Source organism: Mirounga angustirostris, unplaced genomic scaffold (assembly GCF_029215605.1).
Source record: "Mirounga angustirostris isolate CCGP_5_RB_7025 unplaced genomic scaffold, mMirAng1.0.hap1 SCAF_17, whole genome shotgun sequence".
Lineage (NCBI taxonomy): Eukaryota > Metazoa > Chordata > Mammalia > Carnivora > Phocidae > Mirounga > Mirounga angustirostris.
In genome coordinates this window covers 37,411,927-37,435,106 of record NW_026991725.1, presented here as the reverse complement: position 1 = coordinate 37,435,106, position 23,180 = coordinate 37,411,927, and the positions used below count along the sequence as shown (strand labels likewise).

Below are 23,180 nucleotides of genomic sequence, written 5' to 3'. Positions count from 1 at the left end.
GGAAAGCACAAAACCACAAGTAGGGGACTGAAACAACTAGGTGAGGCATGGTGGTGCTTAGGCCAGGCGATATCAGCAGGGAGAAGTGTTTGCTCTCTGGCTCCATTTGAATGGTGGAGCTGGTAGAATTTGCTGAATCGAATGTGGAGTGTGAGAGAGGATTTACAAGCAATTCGATGACGGAGCTTCCAGACACAGAGCAGGAAAAGACAAAAGAGTGTGGAAGGAGGAGGCTTGTTGGGGGAGAGCTGGAGTCAGCTCAAGACGTCTGTTGGACCCCCAAGGGGAGACACCAAATGTAGCTGGGTTTACATGTCTGGAGTTCAAGAGAGAGGGTCTAAGCTGGAGATGTGAATTGTGAGTCCTCAGTATATAGATGAAAGACCAGAGATTAGACACGTATAGACAGAAACCACAAGAAGACTGAAAACTGAGACCTAGGACCAAAAAAAAAGGGGGGGGGGGACTGAAGTCCCAGAACCTACATTAAGAATGTGCTCCTGGAGGAAGGAGGACTCTGATGTACCAAATACTACTGAGAGCTCAAGTAAGATGAAATCTAGGAAGCAACTGTGCAGGAATTGTCAGACTACAGCCCAAGGGCTCAATCTGGCCCCCCACTTGTCTTTGTAAATAAAGTTTTATTGGAACACAGCCACATTCATTTGTTTATAAATTGCCCGAGGCTGCTTTTGAGTTACCACAGAGATGTGTGGCCTGTAAAACCTGAGATATTTATTACCTGGCCCTTTACAGAGAGCTTGCTGAGCCCCAAATTATTGCATTAGCTAGCTCAAGTTTACAGGTGACTCTGACAAGGGTTGGGGGCCGGGGATGCCGGCTTGGAGGGATTCAAGAAAGAATGAGGGGAGGCAGCGAGTACAGATACCCCTTTTAAGGAGTGTTGCTTTAAAGGGAAAAGAAAAACAGGAATTAGAAACAGTCAACAGAGGGAGTTTTAAGACAGAAGAAATGACAGCTAGTGGATGTGCTGATAATGATCCCAGGAAGAGGAGAAATGTGATTCTAGGAAGAGCGGAAGCTGTGGGGGGGTGGGGGATGAGGTCCTGGAGGAAGTGAGAGGGCTGGGATTTCGTGCTCGAATGTAACATAGTCTTATGGAGGAGCCGACAGTGCAGACGTGGTGGAGGGAGGCAGGCAGAGGAGTGGACACAGAGACCCGGGGAGGTATAGGAGACGCCCGGAGATTGTGGAGAAAATCTCATCTGATTGCTTCTCGGTGAAGGAGCCTCAGCTAGGAGTGAGGAGGGGAGGGGCAGTGGGGGAGGAGTGGATGAGACCCGGATGCAGGAGATGCGCGCAGGGGAAGTGGACCAGGGCGGTGTAGCACGGTGAAAATTGAAAGTGTGAATTCCCAGTCGGCTGCGGCGTGTGGCTGTGGACCTGATTTAACTGAGGCTGCAATTGGCCTGTTGGATCCGATGAAGCCCGAAGGGCAGGGGATTGGAATCCTCCACCAGCTCCAGCCTGCATGAGGTGCTTATTCATTAGCAAGCCTCTGTGGAGCCCCAGCAGTGTGCCAGGCACGATTCTAGGTGCTTGAGACGCCAGGGAGCCCGACCCACCAGGACGGCAGCCCTCTGCGGAGTGCACTTCCTAGTAGACACCTGGCTACCTGTTGGTGTGCACCATGACGGCCGCGTGCCCCTTGGGCTGGCAGCCGTGTCTCTGGTTGGTCCCTTTATGGCAGAAATCCTCCAAACAATCTTCTGGGCCCGCCACCTCCAATCCCTGTCCTCCCAGGATCTCTTCAACCAGCTCCAAGTAGCTTCTCACCCCCGACGAAAGCCCTTCCTGTCCAGGCCTCAGTGATTACTAAGTTCGGTGGAAGTCAGAGGCAAGCCTCACCCTACCTGGCTCAGCACCCCAGTTTGACCTGGCAGACCTGTCCCTCCTCCAAGAAATGCTTTCTTCTCTCCGCTTCCCATGCTAGCTGTCCCAGCCTCTCCCCAACCCCTGAACATCGAAGCCCCCAGGTCCCCTTGCGACTTTCTACATTCATTGTCTCCATGTGCACTCAAAAAGTCCCATCTGTGTGCTGATGACACCCAGATCTCGGACGTTCACCTTGGCCTTTCCCCCCACGCCCCAAATTCAGCAGGAGCTTTGTCCACTGTTGTGTGCCCATCCCTGTGAACAGTACTTAATGAACAACCTTATCAGCTTTCTCTCTGATATCTACTCGTATCAGAAGAATGTTTTCCAAAGTGGGCGGGGTTAGATGAAAGCAAGGATTTCTGGGTGACAAGATGTCCTGAGTGCCAGGTGGGGACCCTTGTATTTAGCAGAGGAAGCTAAATTGAGAAATTGACGGCCTTCGCGCGCAGAAACCTCCTCCTTGGCCAGCAGGTGGCGCCAAATACTCGCTGCTCGTCCCCGGGGGCTTGCGGCTCGCAGCTTCCCCACGGGTTTCCCAAAGTTCCGGACACCAGTGAGGAATCTGAGCTTCGCTGCCCCTGAACACTAAGTAATCAGAACCATGTGGAGCGCAGCAGGTGGACTAAAACCTTCTTCGCTCCTTACCACCTAGCTCCTCCTCACCTTGGTCCTGGAAAGTGGGGTGTCTTAAGCCCCACTAGTCAGCCGACAAATCCATGGCTCAGGGGTGTCACCTGGTGAAGTCACCGTGCTCGTGAATGGCGCGCTGGGGTTCAGCCCCAGGCTGGCCTGCAGGTGAATTCCCGGGCAGGTGAATCACCAGGGGCCTTAACCGGCAGGCGCTTCGCAGCAGGTGCCGGGTGGGCCTGACATTCCCCATCCCTAACCAGCTCCCAGGTGATGCCATGAGCTGGTCCTTGCACTCTCCTCTTGGTTGGGGAGGAGTCTACCCACCCTGCACTTCCCTCCCCGGCTCAGGGTCCGGAGGGGCAGAATTGGCTTCTTCCTCCGCTAACCGTATTCCGAGGGCCGATGGGCCCGTGCTGTGCTAAACCCTCCAGGCCCATGGCAGACAGCTACGTGGGGTCTGTGCTCTCCTGGGGTTTAGTCTGGCAGAGACTGAAGTACTCGCTGTGAAAAGGAAGGCTCTGGAAGGGTTTCTAAAACCGCTCTTAAATACTTCTGTTCCTTGCGTGACTCACGCCCGTTGTGGGGGGTGTGGACGGTATGAGCGAAGGTGCCTCTGCGACCCTGGGGCTGGCGGGGGCAGGAGGAGAGTCAAGTGTGTCCCCCTCGCTCCCACAACTGGCTGTGCCCACAGATCTATTTCTGGGAAGCCCAGCGGCGCAACCTCACGGAGCGGGTGAAGACGCTCTTCCTGGCGGAGAACGGCGTGAAGCTCAAGAACCTGACGGGCTATACCACCTACATGGTCAGCGTGGCTGCCTTCAACGCCGCGGGGGATGGGCCTCGGAGCCCCCCGACCCGGGGCCAGACCCAGCAAGCAGGTGGGGGAGAGAGGCAGGAGGGGAGGGCGGTGGGGGGCCCCTGTGCTCCTGGGGCGGGGGGTGTGGTGGGAGTAGCTGTCTTATCGGCTGAGATGTCTGGGCTGGACACCCAGGCCCCACGAGACGGCCTCCAGAGGTGGGGAGCACAGCCCAAAAAGAGGGGCCTACATGAGAGGGCTAGGAAGACAGAGGCTGTCCCCAGAGAGCCTTGGAGGGAGCCCCCAGATGTCCCCAGCCCTCCCCACATCTTGTAGCCCGCCAGCCCAGGTCTGCCCATACCTTGTTCCTACCCAGCTTTCTTATACGGTGCCGGCTTTGTTCCTTCTACAAGTATTTACTGAGCATCTTCTAGGGACCCGCACTGTGCTAGATGCTGGGAACACAACAGTCAAGGTCCCCACCCTAGGGAGTGGGACAGATCATAAACACATATCTAGGTGAATCGGCCTCAGGTGGCGGTGAGTGCGAGCAGTAGAAGGACGGGGGCAGGGGTGGACACGTGGCCTTGGACAGATCTGCCTGCAGCGGCCTCTGAGGTTTGACAGCTGAGACCTGAGTGGGAAGAGACCAGCGTGGGAAGCTCTGGAGGAAAGGTTCCGGGCAGAGGGAGCAGCAGGTGCAAAGGCCTCGAGGCCGGAGGGGATTAAAGGAACAGCCGTGTGGCTTGAGAGGAAATGGCCCAAGAGGGTCAGGGACCCTTGGAAGAAAGTCTGGGATGGATTCTCAGAGCACTGGGGGATCATTGGTGGGTTTAAGCAGTTGGGCAACAGGATCCGGCTTATGTTTTTAAAAACTTGCTTGACAGCCGTGTGGGAGACAGACCAACAGAGGAGGGAGGCAGGGAGGCCGGTTAGAAGGCTGGATGGTGATGGTCAGAACCCTGCTGCCCGCACGTGCAGAGCTGGGCCTATATACAGAGTCCGAAGACACTTTTCGGGCAGTGATACGCTAGCTCCTTCCAGAAGCCCTGGCATGGGCAGGGCAGGTGTCACCCGTTTCAGTGAGTAGGGGTGGACTGGGCAGTGATGCTTCTTGCCCAGGACCCCCCGGCCCGCCAGTCGGGGAGCAGAGGTTGGAGGCCAGGGCAGGTGAGCTGGTCCTGGGCTGTCTTCACTGAACGGCAACTCCTTCGCCTGTCATGGAGCTCCCTCCTGGTGCATTAAATGCAAGCCTTTTGTCCTGAGCACCCCCACCCCCCCAGCATCCTTCCCAGCCTGCTGCTTCCCAGCCTGTAAATTAGCTTCTCTCTTAAAGAGAAGACCAGACCGTGGAGTCAGTTCTTAAGCATTGTTCTCTTTGGGGCCAAGCCATGGCTCTAGGGCAGCCCTTTTCCTCCACTGGCTCCCGAGGGTCTGATCTGTCTGTCTGCCTGCTTGTCCAGACCACTCTCCGTCAGTGTCATGGGGCGGATGTGAGCCCCTGGGAGCCTGGAAGCTTCCGGCAGCAGGACAAAGTGTTCTGACCCATGTCCCTCTTGCTTAGGGGAGGCAGGAAAGGCCCCTGGAGCTCGCCTCCCTCCTTCAAAGACTGCGGGCTGGGGCTGCCTCCCAGAGCTGGAGCGGAAGCAGGGTCCAGATTAGCTTCGGCTCAGTGCGGGGGGCGGCACCGGACAATAATAATAGCGTGGTCATCCCGCCTGAAGCCAGCTCTGCGCTTCCTTCCCTTCCTCTCTGTCCTCCCCATCCGAGTCCCCCACGGCCCCCAGGCTTTCAGGGTCATTCCAGGCTTCTCGGCCAAGAAAGCATCTCTTCCAGATGGTTTGACCGTCCCTATTATGGGCTGCTTCTGACAAGCGTGGTCTCTCCGTGACAAGCCCTGGAGCCCCAGGGACCGGAGAAAGGCCACACGGCTGCAGTTCCGTCATCTTCTTGTTCACCACCCGCCTCATGCTCTGAGGCCCAGGCGGCCCTGCCTTCTCCACCAGGGAAGGCCAAAGACAAGCCCTACAAAGCTAGGACCTCGCCTGGCCCCACAGCGACCCTGGAGGTTCAGGACCACTTAGCAGGAAGAAACTGAGTTTCCTAACTTTAGGGAAAAGGCCGTTCTCTTTCCTCCTCGTTCTTGGACTCTGGTATTGGAAAGAGAGGCTAGCAGTGTCAGTGGGGGAGGGGAGGGGCACGGATGACCTCTGACGACCCCCTGTCCTCGCTCTCTTCCCTGGGGCCCAGACCCAACCACCCCTGCTGGTTTCTGGAAGCCGAGCAGGGCTTTGAATGTCCATGTGAGAACAAAACAAACCCTTTGCTGTCTCCCTGCAGCCCCCAGTGCTCCCGGCTCGGTCAAGTTCAGTGAGCTGACCACAACCTCGGTGAACGTGTCCTGGGAGGCCCCGCAGTTCCCCAACGGTGTCCTGGAAGGTTACCGGCTGGTGTACGAGCCCTGCACCCCAGTGGACGGTGAGTGGGGCCCTCCTAGCCCGGCTCCCAAGGCCTTTCTCTCGCCGGGGTCACTGCACAGAGTCAGATGCAGTGAGCGTCTCCCTGGCTCGTAAAGGGAGACACGGGGGCCAGACGAGAAAGGAGCATTTCCCCACCAGCGAGCGGGGGGCAAAGCTGAGCAGCACCCTAGGTCTCCCAAATCCGGCCGAAGTGAGGAGGAAAGGAAGGGAGCCTGCAGGAGTTATGGCGCCGCCTGGTGGCCAGGCTGCTGTCAGGCCCAGGAAGATGGGGGAGCCCCGATGGCCCCTCCCGTGCCTGCCCCCCAAAATTTAGGGTGTCAGCCTTATTCTGGATAGGTCTTTGCCTCTCGTGGGGTCAGGAACTTGTTTGAGCCTCTCCCCAGAAAGCACAAGTTGGGGGGAGTCGCTGCACCCCTGTTCCCTTGTGAACCTCCGATCAAGAACCCCGATGTGCAAGTCACCTTCCTCTCAGCGGGAGCCCCATTCGTCTATCTGTCCTTAGAGCCCCCAGTGGCCCCTGCCCCACCCCTTCCTCCAGGCCCCTGGGGGGACCCTTCCCCACTCCCAGGCGCCCAGGCCAGGCTGTGCTAACCCTGACCGTGGATGTTAGACGCTTGCCAGCGCTCCGGCCCCACGCTGACGTGAGCGAGCCCAGGGCGAGCCCAGAAAGCACGGCCATCGACTTAGAGGGGCTTCTGGCTGCCTGGGTCCAGTTTCAGAGCCCAGCGAGGACTCGGGGGGTGTGGCTGGCTCACAGGTGGTGGCCTGATGGCCTGAGGTCACCTCCTCACTCTCACCTTTCCCTGACTACAGAGCCTGGCCAGAACGAGGGGCGGAGCCCTGGGAGAGCCACAGGGGCCAGCAGTCCCGGGCCAGCCGAGGGAACAATGGCCCTCAGTCTTCCCACCGTCACCTGCCTACCAGCAGCTAGTTCATTCTGCAAAGCGGCACTGTGTTCTGGGCCTCTGGCGGGGGGGGCGGGCCAGGAGATGTGGTCAGGTGCAGGCCCCGGGAAAGGGGCCGTCTCTCCCTCGGACAGGAAGGAGAGGGCAGAGGTCACGGGCACAAGATGCAGGCGGACAGGACAGGCTCTCCTCACAGTGGCCTCTGCCTGACCTACCCAGGGGGCTCCCAGCCCTTGAGAGGTGTGAGCACCTGGCCTTCCCGTTCCTCGGTCCGGCACGGTCTGGCCGCCTAACTAACTTCATGCGCTCGCCTAGTCCCATCCACTCTGCGATGGCCCCTGATGAGACCGTCAGGCCCTGGGTGTCACTGTGCCATGCCTCAGCCCAGGGTTCAAGTCAGCAGCAAACAGGCCTCACAAGAACCCAGCGATGACCCCCGCCCCTTTCCTGCTGGGAAAACCACGGCCCAGACTGATGAGGGATTTGCTCAGAAATGTCAAGGAACAGGTACCCAGCGCTGCTGTTCTGGGTGCCCCGCGGTGACTTCCTTCCTTCAGAAGGACCCCTCGAGCAGCCATCGCTCTGTCGTTGGGTACTTATTTATTCGTAAGATAGTCTGGGCAGATGCCAGGTGCCAGGTGCTCTTTTATTTAGCCTCATAACATCCTGTCTGTGATGCTATCCATACCCTCATTCAGTAGAACAACAAACCAAAGCTATGGCAGGGGAGGGCCCGCACTGGGCTGTGACCTGCAAAGCCCAGCTCCTAGGGGCCACCACCGTGCTTGGGAGGACAAGGGAGATCACCCCCAGTCCCGACCCCTGGGGAGGCTGGTGGTCGGGAGGATTTGAGCCATGAAGCATGGAGCACAAACCTCGACCTCCTGAAAACCATCCCAGCCTCCCCTCTAGTTGCTGTGATTTGGGGTGCAGTTGATGGAGGGCCCGCTGTGAGCCCCCAGCCCTTGCTGACGGACCCGAGGCTGTCCTCAGCTGTAGGGACTGGCTGCAGGTGTCTCCCCTCCAACTCTGGACTCAGGGCTTCTGTAGAAGAAGGTGATCCTTGGGATTCCAGTTCTGTGGAATTCGGGGGGCAGAATACATTTGGGGTACAATGGTTCAGTGAAACAGGTGGGGGGGTCATTTCCCACCAGATGCTGAAGGACCCTGTGATCCTTGGGATTCCAGTTCTGTGGAATTCGGGGGGCAGAATACATTTGGGGTACAATGGTTCAGTGAAACAGGTGGGGGGGGGGTCATGTCCCACCAGATTCTGAAGGACCCTGTGCGTCCTCCCCAGACAGATCGTCCCTGGCTCTTCTCAAACTTCTCCTGCCAAGGAGCCCTTTCTCCCGAGAACGGCCTGCAGGACTGCATGTTTGGGAAACACGGCTGCGTGGCCTGACTTGAAGGCCCCCCACAGCCACCACATGCTGTGCTTCCTTCCCAGGCGTCAGTAAGATCGTGACAGTGGACGTGAAGGGTAGCAGCCCTCTGTGGTTGAAGGTGAAGGACCTGGCCGAGGGGATGACCTACAGGTTCCGCATCAGAGCCAAGACCTTCACCTATGGGCCAGAGATCGAGGCCAACGTCACCACCGGCCCAGGAGAAGGTAGGGGAGCGCAGGACGGACAAGGGGGCCGCTGCCGTCCACACACCGCGTTCAGCCCCTGAGTCAGAAGGGGTTATCCAGAGCTGTGCTAGATCCTGGAGGTGCAGAGATGAGGGAGACGGGGTCTAGAGGGGACAGAGCCACAGCCTGAGAGAGTACAGGGGTGGGGCCTGGGGGGGGAGGAAGGGGGACGAGGGAGGCATTTAAAGGAGGTGATTAAGGAGGACTTCATCGGGGGGTGGCGTTCAGACAGACACACCAAAACACAAGCCAGCATTGGGAGTATCCTAAGGCAGCTCTGGCAGAGGAGAAGGGGGAGGGCTGGGCGGCCAGGTGCAAGGGAAGGCGGGCCTGGGCCCTGGAGGATCACCTGTCATCAGAGGGTTTCTTGAGGTGCCACATAAGTCAGAGCCCTCCAGGGTTCTGGGCCCTGAGCCCCAGGAAATCGGAATCTCCAACCATTCACCCTGGGAACGTGCATTTGAACCAGAGCTGGGGTGGCTCTTTGCCCAGTGCTCTGAGCACCCCTGCTCCCGGGGGTGGGGGCGGGCATCCAGGCCACAGGCAGGGGGACCTGCCAGGTTGCGTCCTCCCTAGACAGAGGTGACAGAGGGAAGAAAGGAGCAGGGCAGTTAGAGATCAGGCAGCGCACTGGGCCCGAGGGGGATGGGGAGGGGGACGCTGGGGACCAGGACCGCAGAGGGTTCTGTCTGAGCTTGTGACACTTCTTGGGGTCAGCCTTGAGCTGGGGGACTTGTTCAGCCGCCTGCTGTGGTTGAGGTTTGTTCTCCGAAGTCCTTGTCACCCAGGCAGGATGTCCTCTGCTGAACACAACCAACCTCTGCTCCCTTCTTCCCTGAGAAAGGACACAGCCCATCTCAGACTTTCCCTGAAATCCCTCCTCCTCCTCCTCCTCCTCCTCCTCCTCCTCCTCCTCCGCCTCCTCCTCCTCCTCCTCCTCCTCTTCCTCCTCCTCCTACTCCCTGCCCTGTGGGCCGAAGTGCAGCTTAGCTAGGCCTGTGGGAGATGAGCAGGGGGCCTGTCCTTGCCGCTCACCTGTGGGCAGATGCGTTCTCCCCTGCTGGGCTGGGCTGGCCACCCTGCACTTTCTCTTTGTGGGCACTTTCTGTTCTCCGCCCCGGGTTCTACAGAGAAGCCGGCTGGTTTCTAGGTTCCTGCGGAACGGAGCCTGCAGGGCCGCCGGAGGAAGCCGCCCCCCTGCCCTGCACCTGCCCCCAGCCCTCCTGTGCCGCCTCTTCACCTGAGCCAACTTCCCTGGGAAACAAAAGCAGGAAGCGAGCTGGCAGGGACAAAGGGAGGCAGAGTGGCGGGGACAGGAGAAGGCTGGAGGACTGGTTGTTCTAACCTGAGGCTTCTAGTGTCCCAGGCGGGGCGTGGGAAGGGGGCAGGCAGGAAGTTCGGAGGAGGCGGTGGGGGTCCCTCTGAAACAGAGCAGAGCTGTGCCCGGTGAGCGTGGGCGAGGAAAGGACGTGCCATCACGCATCCTCTTCCATCCAGACCAGGCAGTCGCCAGAAGTGCTAGAAGCTTCTAGTCCAGGAGTCGATGACAGCTCTCAGCCTTGAGTTCTGTCCTGTGCGGAATGAGAACTCGGGGTCCTGAGAGCACCCCCCACCCTTCACACCCCGCTTGGGCTCTGTCCCACACCCCCTGACCCCTCAGCCGCCTTTGCCCTGAGCTGTAGGCAGGATGTACATTGGGGAAGGAAGGAAGGAAGGAAGATGAGGCTCTCTGAGGTCACGGGTCGGGACTGGACACGGGCCGGGCGGTGGGCAGCCAAGCTCTGGTCGTGAGTCCCCGGCCTGCTGTCCAGCCTGCCAACTGCCCTGGGCCTGGAGGATCTTCAGTCTGGAGCTGGATTCCAGGCCCTTTGCCGTAGGCGTCCGTAGCCGACACTCGGCGCTCACTTGGCCCAGCGATCACCCCCCCACTCACTCACCAGCTTGTTCCCCTCGTCCCACAAGTGCCCAGCTCTGCAGGTGCAAGGCTTAAGGTCCAGTGATGAACAGGCATATAGGAGATGGACCGCAGGGTCAGGGCTCTGGGGACGGTCAGAGCCCAGGGGACGGGCAGCCCCAGAGAGGCGGGGCTCTGGACCCTCCAGAGCTAGAACTGGCTCACGCCTCGGGCTACGCAAGTGAGCTCTCCCCTGCTCCGGCTCCTGGGGCTGGTGTCCAGGTGGCTGACGTGACAGGCGGCCACTCTGACGGACCCGCCAGGACAGCCAGCGGCAGAGCCCACTCCACCCTCCTCCTGTACTCCTAGCCTCCTCCTTGGCCCAGTGAGGGTGGGCGTATTTCAGGCAGCAAGTAGGGAGGACATTGCCATCCTAGGCCAGGAGACAAGATGTCAGGGAGCCCTGCAGCCCCCCAAAAACCAACCCCCCACTTATCCTAGGCCCACTCCACCATCATCACACCCACCTCTACCACCATCCCCCCAGGACACATCCCTTCAAGCCTTACATTCCAAAAGGGTCTCACAGATGGGGAAACTGAGGCACTGGCGGGCTATGTGACTTGATCAAATTCACCCATCTAGTGAGTTCGGGTCTCCTGACTTTGCTCCAGGGATCTTCCTGGCATTACCCTATATACTTCTCCTGGCCTTGAATTTGGAACAAGGGGGTGTAGGTGACCCAGAGAACACAGTTGCATCAGCAGGCCCGGCCTAAAACCCCCTCCTCGGGCCTTGGCGCTCGCAGGGTTTTCGGAGACTCTGGCCGGGCTCGGAGCGGGGGGTGTTGTTTGGCTGCCCAGCCCCCCTGCTAGAGCACAGGGAGCTGGGCTGGGGGGCCGTACCTCCTCTTGCCCACCATGTGCTTTGCAGGTGCCCCCGGGCCGCCTGGAGTGCCCATCATCGTGCGGTACAGCTCTGCTATCGCCATCCACTGGTCCAGCGGAGACCCTGGCAAAGGGCCCATCACCCGCTACGTAATAGAGGCCAGGCCATCAGGTATGCGCTGCCCCAGGCTGAGTGCCTCCCTCTGGAGCGGGTTCCGGGTCTCGCGTTCTCCCGCTGGAGTCCCTCCACCTGGCGGCCTTGTGTCCTCCTGAGAAGGCACCTCCAGGTGAAGCTTCACCCCAGGTGAAGCTAGAGGGGGCCCTGGGGCGAGTGGGAAATGGAGAGTCGCACCCTCAGGTGGGGGACACCCCGGGGTTCCCTGGAGAATGGCACTTAGCACCAGGTGAGGACCAACTCGGATGGAAGATCATTCCAGAAACCAGAGGAGCAAAGTTTGCCCCCACCCCCCACCCCGATGAACCGCCAAGTCTTTCATGAAACCCCCCTGACCAGTGTCCCGTCGGGAGGCCGGCTGTCCCCCGGGGATGCTGGCCGCCTCCTTGAGGTCCGCCTCTGCCATCCTGATGATCTCAGCAGTTCCGGTAACGGTATCAGGGGGTGGTCAAGCCTGAAATCGAATCACAAGAGCTTCCAGAGCCATCAGGAGACCAGCGACTGATGAGTCGCTCCAGGGGGCTGCTCCCCGCGCTCCCCGCTTCATCCTTGTCGGTCGCCGTGACGCCCGCTTCTCCCTGCCAGCTAGGTTTCCCAGTTCACCAGAGGCGCCAGAGCCCACGGAGAGCTGGAGGCTTGTTCTTGGTACCCCACGGTCCTGTGATTAGCCGGCTGAAGTGGAGAAAGGCAAACAGCACGAATAGCAAGTAATAATCAGAATGGGAGGTAGTCAGGCATATCAGTAGCTAATACTTCTAATGAGAGCATCGAAGGATCCCGAAGGCAAGCTTAATACCTCAGGTATGAGCGCTAATATCTTAATAGCCGAGAGTTAATGCCGGCCATTCCAGGAAGCAGCCACCACCCCCCGCCCCCATTGCCCTCATCTTATGCTAATAATTGCAGCGCGAACAGCTATTTCATCTAGCAACTCCCATCCAGTGTGTAGCTGGAAGGTGTGTGCGGGGTTGGCTCCCCCCCCCACCCCAGATGGTCCCTCCCCGGCCCTCCGGTGCGGGCTGCTGAGTTGGCCAGGAGAGCGCCCCGTGCTTCTTCCCACCAGGGCCCATGCCTCTGCTCTCCATCCACGTCGGCAGGCCGGGATGCCCGGCTGTGGAATGTTGGCTCCAGACTCCGGGCCTGCTGATTTTCCAGCATGGGACCTGGGGCTGTGCCTTGGTGCGCACAGATGGATTCAAGGCAGGACCCCCTAAAGGGTCGGGATGGGGAGCAGTGCCCGAGAGCTGTGACAGAGATCGAAGGCTGTGAGGATGGAGTGAGTGGAGGGCAAGGGGAAAGCCGGGCCTCTCCCTGGGGCTGCTGGAGACATCTCCCCTCCTCTGTGCCCCCGGGCTGTACATCCTCCTCATCTCCAAGATGAAACTGCTCTTGTCCCATGCCAGCCCCGCCCCGGCATTGCCAGATAGCATCGCCAAACCTGCCCGCCTTCTACACACCGGGAACCGCCGGCCCCCGCAGGGCAAGGAGGGGGAGGGGCTCACTCTAGGTTTCCGGCCCCGTGGAACCCGCCGTGCGCATCAGCCCACTCCTGGGGCTGGAGGCCAGGGCCCCAGCATGACATTCCAGCAGCTTCGGGCCTGGCCCCGTTGCCGGGGCCCCACCGTTTGTTTCTGCACAGGGCAGAGCAAGGTGGGTCAGACAGCCGGCCGGAGGCCCCATCTTCTGCCAGGCAGCAGGGTCCTGGACGAGCCCGCCCAGCCAACACTGAATCCGCTGCGGATCTCGAAGGGCACCATCCTGGACACCCAGCTGGCGTTCGGTGCTGGGGGGAGCCCGACAGCTCTAGGCTGAAGCACCACCTCTGCCACTTAGGGCTGCCGGAGCCTGGGAGGACAGGTTCTCTCTCTCTCTCTGATCTGTAACATGGGCACAGTGGTTCTTCCTTTTCCCCGGCACTGCCATGGGTGTGGAAAGTAAAGCCCTTAGAACCACAGTGCTCAACGAGGGAGTGTCGTCACCATGATTGTTGTTGTCACTGTGACTGTCATTGAAAGGGAATGAGAGCTTGCAGGGGCATGGGAGGAGAATGGATTTGCACCCCAAAACTCGGATCTCGGGGCATGCAGTGCTGAAATCGGAGCACGTGATGTTCGGAGAAGGTCGGGGAAGAAGGTTTTCGTTCAGCCATCCCACCAGCACTTAGGGGACGCCTGGGCTGGGTGCTGGGCGCTGGGTGCTGGGCTGCAGAGGTGAATCGGGCACAGTCCTCGCCCTGGAGAGACGGCACAGCCTAGCAGGGGAGAGTCACAGGGTGCATGAGGCAGATGCCCAAAACAAAGACGTGAGATGGAAGCTGAGGCCAAGCTCAGGACCCCAAGCCTTTGTGAGGACTTCAGGACATAGACGGGGCCCCACGGCTGCCTTCCAGTTGGAGGGATCTGGACGGGTAGGACAACGTTCGGAAGGTGCCGGCACACTCTTGGTCCACAGTTCAGAGGTGACGAGGGGGGTGATGGTGCCTCCGCTAGAGTTCCTGACGTGAGTGGGCCGGTAACAAGCGTGGTGAAGGAAACCGAATCCATCAGCCCCTGGAAGAGGCTGGAAGGGCCAAGCTGGAGTTAGGGGGTAGCCCGTGGACCCGCAGGCGGCTCTTCCCAGAAGGAGCTCAGGAACGGATGAGGAGGAATAGTGCCTTGCTGAGGCTGAGGCAGGAGCTCGTCTGGGGCCCCAAGGTGACCTTCCTAGATGCACAGTATGGAGGACCTAGGAGCCCAGCCCACCGAGGTCCTTCTAAGATCTCTGGTCACCTGGGCCATGTGAAAAGGGTGGCCTGACGCTTTAGTTGCCAAATCAGCCTTTCCCCAGCACAGGCAGGGGGACTCACCGTCTTTCCAAGGGCCATGCCATCCCCGCTGGCCCCGCATGGAGCCTCTGGCCGGGGCCCCCACCCAGCCTCCCCATCACAGGGCCCTGCAGGTGCTTGCACTTCTCTTGTGTGGGGCAGCATGCTCGCCGCTCCTTCTGAATGAGGTGGAAATGAATTAGGCCCCAAGGAGGCAAGACCCAGAGAGCCGGAGAGCCGCGGACAAAGGAGCAGGCCTGAAAGGAAAGTCAGGAGCTCAAAGGGTGGGGGTGGTCGGGGACAACGTGGGTGGAGAACAGATGGGAGACCCCTCTAGGCTTGTCTGAGCTCTTTCTCCTCAGATCTCTGCTGCTCAGCAAGGAGACCACTGAGGATGGGCCCCGTAGGTCCACGTACTCACAGGCGAGCCCAGCCCCTCCTGCAGCTATTTAAAAAAAGGATCTTCTTTTTATCTGATGCCACCATCGTGTATATTTTGAATAGGAAGGGGGATGAGAAAAAGAGGGGCCCAGTTAAGGAAAGGAGGGTATACCCATGTGCTACAATCATAGGAAGCCTGGGGAAGTCACGTTGACCAGCACTTTTTAAGGATGCGAAAACAGGTGACTTGCCTACTTTTACATGGCTGCCAAAATGCTGAGTCTCCTCCTGCGGGTGGTGGCATGGGGTTGGTACTGTACTTTCTGCAAACTACAGGGTTTTTTAATATTTTACAGGCATTTTAATAAAGGGAACAAAGGGTCAGAGACTCCAAAAGGGATCTTTCGAAAACTCTCTGCTGAGATTCAGTGTTGACAGGGCAGACCAGATAGGCTCTGCTCTCAGGGGGCAACGGGCGGGATTGGAGGGGGCCCCCCCTCATGGGGCATCTCCCTCTCGACACTCTTGCAGACGAGGGGCTATGGGACATCCTCATCAAAGACATCCCCAAGGAGGTGACGTCCTACACGTTCAGCATGGACATCCTGAAGCCAGGCGTGAGCTATGACTTCCGGGTCATCGCCGTCAATGACTATGGCTTCGGTACCCCCAGCAGCCCCTCCCAGTCTGTGCCAGGTACCGCCAGTGGGGGGGGGGGGCACCCCATGGAAGACCCTGTGGCAGAGGCTGGTGGCAGGCAAGGAAGACCGAGGCAGACAGCAGGGCAGCAGATGCATTGGGGTGGGGACCAAAATGTATTGTCCTCTCAGTTCTCCAGGCAGTGAACTCTGGGCCAGGGCCTGGGTCAGCTTTGAGCTCCAGAAGAAGCTGGGGGCGGTCCATCTTTGGGGTTCCTTTGCAAGGATTCCAGAAACCCTGGACGGGGGGCTTAGTGGGGCTTGCTTGTGGACAAATCAGTGGGCCCAAGGTGAGCACTTCTGTGAGCTCATCACCCAAGAGATTCACCCAGGCCATAAACTACATGTTTCTATGGAAATCGCCCCAAAAAACAGAGTCAGTGGCCTATGAAGCAGTGTCCGGGGCTGGAGGGGATAGGACTGCCATCCCTCCCCTTTTTCCTCTCATCCTTCCCATCCAGCATGTCTTGGAGGACTCACAGAGGACTCTAATGCCAAAACCCATGACCCCAAATCCAATCACTAACCAACTTTTAATACCAATGCCCCTCCCCTCAAGACAGAAACATAGCTCAGAATTGTAACCCACTGGGTGAGTCTTGGAAACCTGACTGCCTCCCTCCTCCTACACACATTCTCCCTTGTCCCAGTTGATCGAACAACATCATGAGAGAGAGAAGAGCCAGCCCCTCGTCAGGTAGCCCCCTGGATTAGTAGTGGTTACGTGCAAAAAGCATGGTACTGAGGGCTTTGAAGGAAGGAGAGGCCTGGCTGGAGGAAGCATTCTAAAGAACCACTCACGTCCACCCTCCTGGCTCCCCTCGCTCTCAGCTACCGGAGAAAGATTGAATCCTATCCCTGGGGAGAAATTCTCCCAGACCTACCATGGGCCCGACGGGTACTTTTCCAATACAAATCTGGGGCCTGCCTGTCAAGGTAGCCCCTCGGCCATGGGTGGCAAGAAGGGGCGGGGGGGGGACGAAAAATAGCACGCACACTGCGGCTTCTCCGTCCTGTGTCTTTGGCGGACATCACTAATCAATCCCTGCACTCTTTCCTGGTGAGTCCAGAAGCAACCTCAGAACTCCAAGCAGCCCTCCAGGCATCCCTTTACTGAAGGATGAGAGCCGGCGCTTGAGAGTAAACTGTCCCTGCCAACCTTGTCTTAGGCTCTACCTCGTTGAGATGGCCCAGACCTTGCCTGGGGTCTGTGGTAGGGTCCCAGCTAGAGTGGGAGGTGTGGAGGCAGGAGGCGGCTGAGCAGCCTGGACCTGACACCCCCACTCCTGTTCCAGCCCAGAAAGCCAACCCTTTCTACGAGGAGTGGTGGTTCTTGGTGGTCATTGCCCTCGTCGGCCTCATCTTCATCCTCCTTCTGGTCTTTGTGCTCATCATCCGAGGCCAGAGCAAGAAATATGCCAAGAAGACAGACTCTGGTGAGCTGGCCCCAAGCCCAACCAGCTAGACGGGTCTGCCTCCCTTTCGGCAAGGTGGGGGTCGGGGGTTCCCTCTCTCTCCTAGGAAGGCACCTGCTCTGCTAGGTGGGGCAGCCCGGGGTCCCGGCATACAACCTCCATCTCCTGTTTGGTCTCAACCTGTAAGAGGAGAAAGAGAGCAGCTCGGCCAGGGCGGGAGGGGAGGCCAGAGGTCTGAAGGGATGGCATGAGTGACTGGATTCTGTCTCCACGTCCCCCACCCCCTGCCCCAACCCAGGGAACAATGCCAAGTCTGGTGCCCTTGGCCATGCGGAGATGATGAGCTTGGATGAAAGCAGTTTCCCTGCTCTGGAACTCAACAACCGGAGGCTCTCCGTCAAGAATTCCTTCTGCCGGAAGAATGGCCTGTATACCAGGTAGAGAGCTCTCTGCACGGGCGGGGGAGCAGAGGATGGAGGCTTGGGGGCCAGCAGTGCCCGGGGTGTGGAGGACTCCTGGCAAAGGCCACAGAACCAGTGCCCACTTGGTCTCAGTGTCCCAGCGATGGCATTCGGGCTCGGGCTGGGGACAGTCAGCAGGGCCCAAGCAGCACAACCAGGCTGGGAAGTCACAAGGAGGTGAGGACACAGGGCTTCTGCCAATGGCAGCCAAATGCAAAGACCTTGTACAATTTTGCGACCCAGCCTACTATTGTTGGGAGCTAGCCGCTTGGAGGGGCAGGCCTGAAGCATGGAGCGCCGCCCGCCCCAACAGTGGGGGGGCCGGCCAAGGTAGGCGAGGCCGACACACTTGAGTGACAGGTGCCAGGAGCCCCCCCCCCGCCCCCATCATGGATTATGCCTTAACCTGTCTCCTCCCCATTCTGGAAAGAAAGGGCACTCAGAGTGTGGACACCCTCTCCCCTGGGTCCTTAAGCACCCCTCTTATAGAGCAGTTTTCTCCTACTCACCCCACAAGTCTGTGCTTCCAGCGTTGTCCTCAAAGGGCAACATCTGAGAACAGCCAACCAGGAAAGGTCCTGGCTGGTGGTGCCTGCGACTCCTATTTCTTCCTGACTTCTCTTCAACCCTAGGTTCCCCCCCACACACATACACCCCGCCCCGCTCCCTGGGGCGGGCTGGGCTGCCCATTTCCAAGGGCAAGGGCAGCTGCTGGGGCCCACCTGACCCTCCCCTGATGTGACCTGGCAGTTTTATGCTCTGGGGAGCTCAGGAGAGCTCGGGAGGGCTTGCAGCCCGGGAGCGCCTGTCTGTTTGGCCTCAGCCCTATTAACATTCCCAGTTCATCGGAGGGGCACGGTGGCCAGGCACAGCTCACAAAGCTTCTCTCTGTCTCGTCCTGGAGGGAGGAGGCGATGTGTGTGTTTGTCAGGAGGACAGAGGGAGGGGCACGCAGGCCGGCAGGCCCCCCTCTCATCCCCCGCCAAAGCTAGCTTTCCAAAGAAAGAGCCATTTGAGGCCGAGGTGGTGGGCCCAGCAGGTCCGCCGCAGCCCCGCCGGGCTGGCTCCGGGGCCCTGCCACATGGAACAAGGGGGCGCTTCACGGATGGCCCGGCCTCGCCTGCCTCTCACGCCCCCAGAGTACACACACAGCGGCCCCCCACGTGTCCCCCACCCTGCTGTGTACACACAGAAACCCTGTTTGCAACAAACCAGCCCCAGACTCCGGGAGTCTGACCCAGCCCTGGTGACACCCTCAGCCCCCCACTCACCCTGCTTGTGGCCAAGACGGCCTGAGCCTGACACCCCGTTTCCTCCCTGCTCCCGGCGTCACGTTTTTGCCCATCTTGTCTACACGAGGCTACTGCCACTATTGTTATGGTTTTATTTTTAAGTAGTTAAGGATGCAGCTTTGTTATTTGGAATCAAATCAGTGCAGAATATAGTCCCAAGAGGTCGGAGGTGGCGGGGAGGTTGCTGGTGACATGCTCCCAGGCCGTGGGATTGTTCCCAGAACAGCATTTCTGTAGCAAAGCACTGCTGGCCCCAAGTGGGGCCAGCTGGCGTTCAGAGCCGCGGTCCCAGAGCCTCTTCCTAGAGCAGGCTGGGCAGACCTCAGGGCGCCAGGCCCTGGGCAGTGCCCCCCCTTGAGCCCGGTCCCGAGGAAGCAGGAACCAGGCAGGGTCATGAAAGACCCCAGCCACCTGCTCGGTGCCCCCAGGAGCCTGCCCAGCCCGCTCTCCGCAGCCTCAGCTCAGGTGGTGCCAAGAATGCACAGCCCTTGCCTCCAGCCTGCGGGCACCCCTGGCAGGTGGAGGGCTGAGGCGCCCTGTCCTGCGTGTTTGTGCAGGTAACACAGAGCGGGTGTCTAACTCAGTGGGAAATGTGCTTTCTCCAAGGCTAATTTTCAAAGGTAGGGCAGGACTCCGCGCCAGATTCCAGATTCGTTTCTGGTCTCTGAGCAGATCTGGAGGGAGGAGGCAGTGGTTTGCCTTTTTCACTTAACCCTTTGCGTTAACCCTCTAAAGCTCCCTTGGTGAGTTCAAGAATGATGTGGGGGTTTTGTCAAGAATGACAGTGCCGGGGGCGCCTGGGTGGCTCAGTTGTTGAGCAACTGCTTTTGGCTCAGCTCATGATCCCAGGGTCCTGGGATCGAGCCCCGCATCGGGCTCTCTGCTCAGTGGGAAGCCTGCTTCTCCCTCTCCCACTCCCCCTGCTTGTGTTCCCTCTCTCGCTGTGTCTCTCTCTGTCAAATAAATAAATAAAATCTTTAAAAAAAAAAAAAAAAAAGAATGACAGTGCGGGTATGCGGGCGTCCCCTGTGATTCTGACTCAGGAGGTCTCAGGGGGGCTCAAAGGGGCTTTGTAACATTCCCTGCCAAGTGATCCCGGTGCCTGAGGCCTTAAAACCACGAGTGGAGAATCCAGTGGGACGTGGCTTGCTGCCCCCCATTTCCCTGAAGCTGATTCAGGAGGTTGGTCCAGCTGAGCCTCTCCCACCCCTGAGGGGCCCCCCGCCCAAGGCTCCGCTGCTCAAGGCCCAGGCCTGTGGGGACCAGACAGAGAGGAGGGCTGTAGAACGGAGGCACCGAGGGTCGGTGCCCTTCCAGGCCCCGCTGCGGCCTCCCCAGTCAGGCCGGCCGCTGTGGGGGAGGCCACCACTCAGCCGCACCCCCACTCCCTCTAGGTCGCCTCCCCGGCCCAGCCCAGGCAGCCTCCACTACTCCGACGAGGATGTCACCAAGTATAACGACCTCATCCCGGCAGAGAACAGCAGCCTGACCGAGAAGCCCTCAGAAATCTCCGACTCTCAGGTGAGGGGCGGGAGGGCCAAGCGTCTTGGAGAGGGGACCAGAGCAGCCCCTTGCCAGAGTGCAGGCCTGCGTGGTGGCCCATCACCTGGGCTTCCTTGCCTCCTGGCCTTTATCAGGCCCAGGAAACTAGCCGGGAGTCATATGGGGACCCGCCGTGCCCTCCTAAGCTCTGCTCAGAGTTTGCTTCAGGGCTCATGGGGGCCCTGTAACCTTGACCAGAGAAGAGCCCCCAACAGCTCAGTCCTCTAGAGTGTCCGGAGTCTCCCCACATGCCCTGGCCTGCAGAGGAGCTCGTGAAGGTGAGGACAAGGAGGCCTGCATTGCCACGGCTGAGCTTAGCTAGTTCGGGTCAGAGTGAGCTCCAGAAACTGGGAGCTGTGAGTCCTGGAGCCCCAAGGATGGGGGGAGTAGTACCGACGAGCGAGGCCTTAAGCTTTGGAGGCTCCGGCCTGAGTTTGAATCCCGGCTCTGCTGCCTGTAGGCCAGGGCATCCTGGGTGGGGTAGGCAACCTCTTTGAGCCTGTTTGTCCATCTGCAGAAGAGGCAGGGACAGTAAGAGGCTCTGTCATGGGGCAGTGGGATTGCTGAGATGAGGCACAGAGAAGCTTAGCAAGCACACACAGCAACTATCCGATAAATGTCAGCCTTTATGTGAAGAAGGAGATGGTGCCTCTGGGCGACACAGAGCTTTAGAGAGGCTGCCATTAGGTGGGCCACACGGGGACACTGTCCCAGGCAATGGGGAGAGGGGGTTGAGCACATTCCAATGAAGTAACGTCATGGCCTCCCACCCAGCCCTCCTGGCCTTAGCCAAGCCTGGTGGTTGCCCAGGAAGGGGCCAAGAAAGGCCACTGCGTCCCACGCCCTAGACCTTTCTGCCCAGTGTGGGGAGAGGACAAGAGCCAAGGGATGCCAGCAGGGAGGCTGTCAGCTGGGTAGGAGGTGCCAGCATGCCGGGATCCGGTCGTGGGCCCGGTGGAGCCCGGGCCTCTGGCTCACTACTGTTTTGTTCAGCTCCAGGGTTACTGATGGGCTTGGCAGAGCCTGCAAGCCTGGAGCTAGCAACACCCCAGCTCAGACAGACCTGGCAGGGACAGAGACCCCAACTTAGCCTGGCTAACACAGGAACTCACATGACTCAGGTTATGGCTTCCTGTTTTAAGTACTTAACTCTTCGCAGCCATATACGTACTGGGACTTCCAAGGCCATGCTTCACTGAAACATGATTTTTCTTTCTTTCTCCCCAAAGAGGGCAATGAGCATTTAGGTTCGAGGAACTCAAGGGAAAGTTCAAAGAAAGTAAAGGGACTCCCTGTGCTCGTGAGGCTATGACAAGGGGCTCCTTAAGCCACGCTGCCGTCTATGGAGAGCAGAAGCAGTGGCCAGCAGAAGGGACTCCCCGTGCGGCTCCGATCAGCCCCCTTCAACCTTCCACAGAGGGCCTTACTCCTGCACACTCATTGGCTGGGCACTGACCTTCCGGGGACGGAGCCCTCTGAGTGCAGGAGATCCTGCCCAGGTGTCCTCAGATGGCCCGTGGCCATCTCCACATAAGTCAGGAGGAACCTCCTGCAGGACGCAGAGCTGGTCCCTGAGACCAGGCCAGGACCCCAGCCTTGAGAAAGCACTGAGAGAAGAATGCTCATCCTGAGACCATCCTATTTCAGTCACCACCAAGGCGGGCAGAGTCCCTGGAATCCCCCGCTTTGCCCCTAGTGTCTTTTGTCCAAAACAAGCCCATCACTTGAATGCCGTTTCCATAGCAATCTGGAACCAGGCACCTACGGGGAACACATGCCCTGGGGAGGGGAGGCCTCCTGGTTCCAGAAGCCAGTTGTCACAGCAGAACTCCCACGTCCCCTTTCAGGGGGCGCGGGGGAGCCCAGCCCAGGCCTAGAGCCCCACCTGCGGGCTTGGGGATGGTTTGAGGTTTGATTTGGAGCTCGGGTGGGTTTATTTATTTTAAGCTAAGTTCCATGAAGACCGTCCTGTCTTGTGACAGTCCTGAGGTCAGTCACCTCCCCAGTGTCCGTCTTGGCCCGTGGTGCGTGGCATTCTGTACGCTGTCGTTAAAGCACGGAAGGGTCGGTCATGGGAGAAGCTGGTCAAGCTAGTCAAGACCAAGCAGGTTAGCAGGAGAGACAAACAAATGTTCACGGTTGTCAAGCCATTCCTTTTGGACCAAGGTCAGAACACACACTTTCGGAGAGGCGTGGCCCTTCACAGTAACTCCGATGGCCATGGTCACGCCCTGGGGGCTGCACTCACCGTCCCACGTGCCTTACCACTTTATAATCACAGTGACCCTCCGAGCGCCCTTAGTGTCCTCTCTTTTGTACAGATGGGGAACTGAGGCTCAAAGAGCTTTACCGAGTTGGCTCAGGCCCTAGAGCCAAGAAGTGCAGCATACAGACCCTGCCCACGGGCCCTTCCGACCCAGAGCCCAGCTGGGCTCCTTGCCCTCCCCTGTCCCAAAGCCCGTGATGCCACCCTCACAGCAGACCTTTCTGGAAAGGCCTTCAGAACCAGCCAGTGAGACACTCTCGAGAACAAGTGACTGTGGGTTTTCTTGAAAGAAAAACAAAAAAAACAAAACCCAAGCTCGTCTTCAAAGGATGAAGACGCACGCTCAGAGCAAAGTGCCGTAGGCATTAAGGTCGTCCCCAAGAAGGGTGCCCTAGGAGCTTTGCCCAGCGGGTCACTCAGGTGATCAGCCGGCCCTGTCGGAGGGTGGCTCTGAGCAGGGAGACACTCGTTTGAAAAGCGGCGGCGCGTAGTTGTGGCTGGGTCCGGCGCTGGGCTTGAATCCCGGCCCCTCCCCTCCCTGACTACGGGATGGGGAGGGGTCCTTCGCAGCCCACCCCCCCACCCCCCCACCCCCGCTCAGCACCGTGGCACCCGGTCCAAGCGGCTGTTCTCGGAGTCCGTGGCGGGGGATGGAGTCGGGCCCGTGCGGTGCCAGGCTCGTCACGGGGCCCCGGGACAAGGCAGGCAGGATCGTTTGGGTCTGTTCGCTCTGGACTGGTTCCTGAAAGCCAGGCAGGTGGCTTTGGGGCCACTGCAGGAGGTCTGGGACCCAGGAGGCCATTGCCGGGGCACTGGCACCTTCAGAGGTGCACGGCTCAGGGGTCACTCAACACTCGTTCCTTGAGCGTAGACTCTGTAGGGACACAGGGGTGACGGACACATGACCCTGCCTCCAAGGAGCTCCTGGTGGGCTGGAGGGGACAGACTTGGAGACAGAGCAGCTGGTCTCCCTCGGATGCCCTTGTTGAAGACCTAAAGAAGCAGATCCTATTACTCCTCACT

The 23,180-nt window shown here is 59.3% G+C and overlaps 1 protein-coding gene across 9 annotated transcripts in view; it reads left to right on the top strand.

Annotated features, from left to right (window-relative positions):
- Nucleotides 1-23,180, top strand: part of SDK2 (sidekick cell adhesion molecule 2) — a 260,824-nt gene that overhangs the window by 221,679 nt on the left and 15,965 nt on the right. For 8 of the 9 annotated variants that reach the window (XR_010408765.1, XR_010408763.1, XR_010408764.1 and 5 more), the window contains 8 exons: nt 3,221-3,407; nt 5,666-5,803; nt 8,161-8,322; nt 11,171-11,296; nt 15,015-15,179; nt 16,477-16,617; nt 16,895-17,033; nt 19,744-19,870. Coding sequence is in view for 6 of the 9 variants with exons in the window: in XM_064583644.1 (XP_064439714.1) it covers nt 3,221-3,407; nt 5,666-5,803; nt 8,161-8,322; nt 11,171-11,296; nt 15,015-15,179; nt 16,477-16,617; nt 16,895-17,033; nt 19,744-19,870 (1,185 nt within the window). In the remaining 3 variants the exon portion in view is untranslated. The remainder of the gene's footprint in view (nt 1-3,220; nt 3,408-5,665; nt 5,804-8,160; nt 8,323-11,170; nt 11,297-15,014; nt 15,180-16,476; nt 16,618-16,894; nt 17,034-19,743; nt 19,871-23,180) is intronic. The other variant, XM_064583645.1, reaches the window with a different exon arrangement.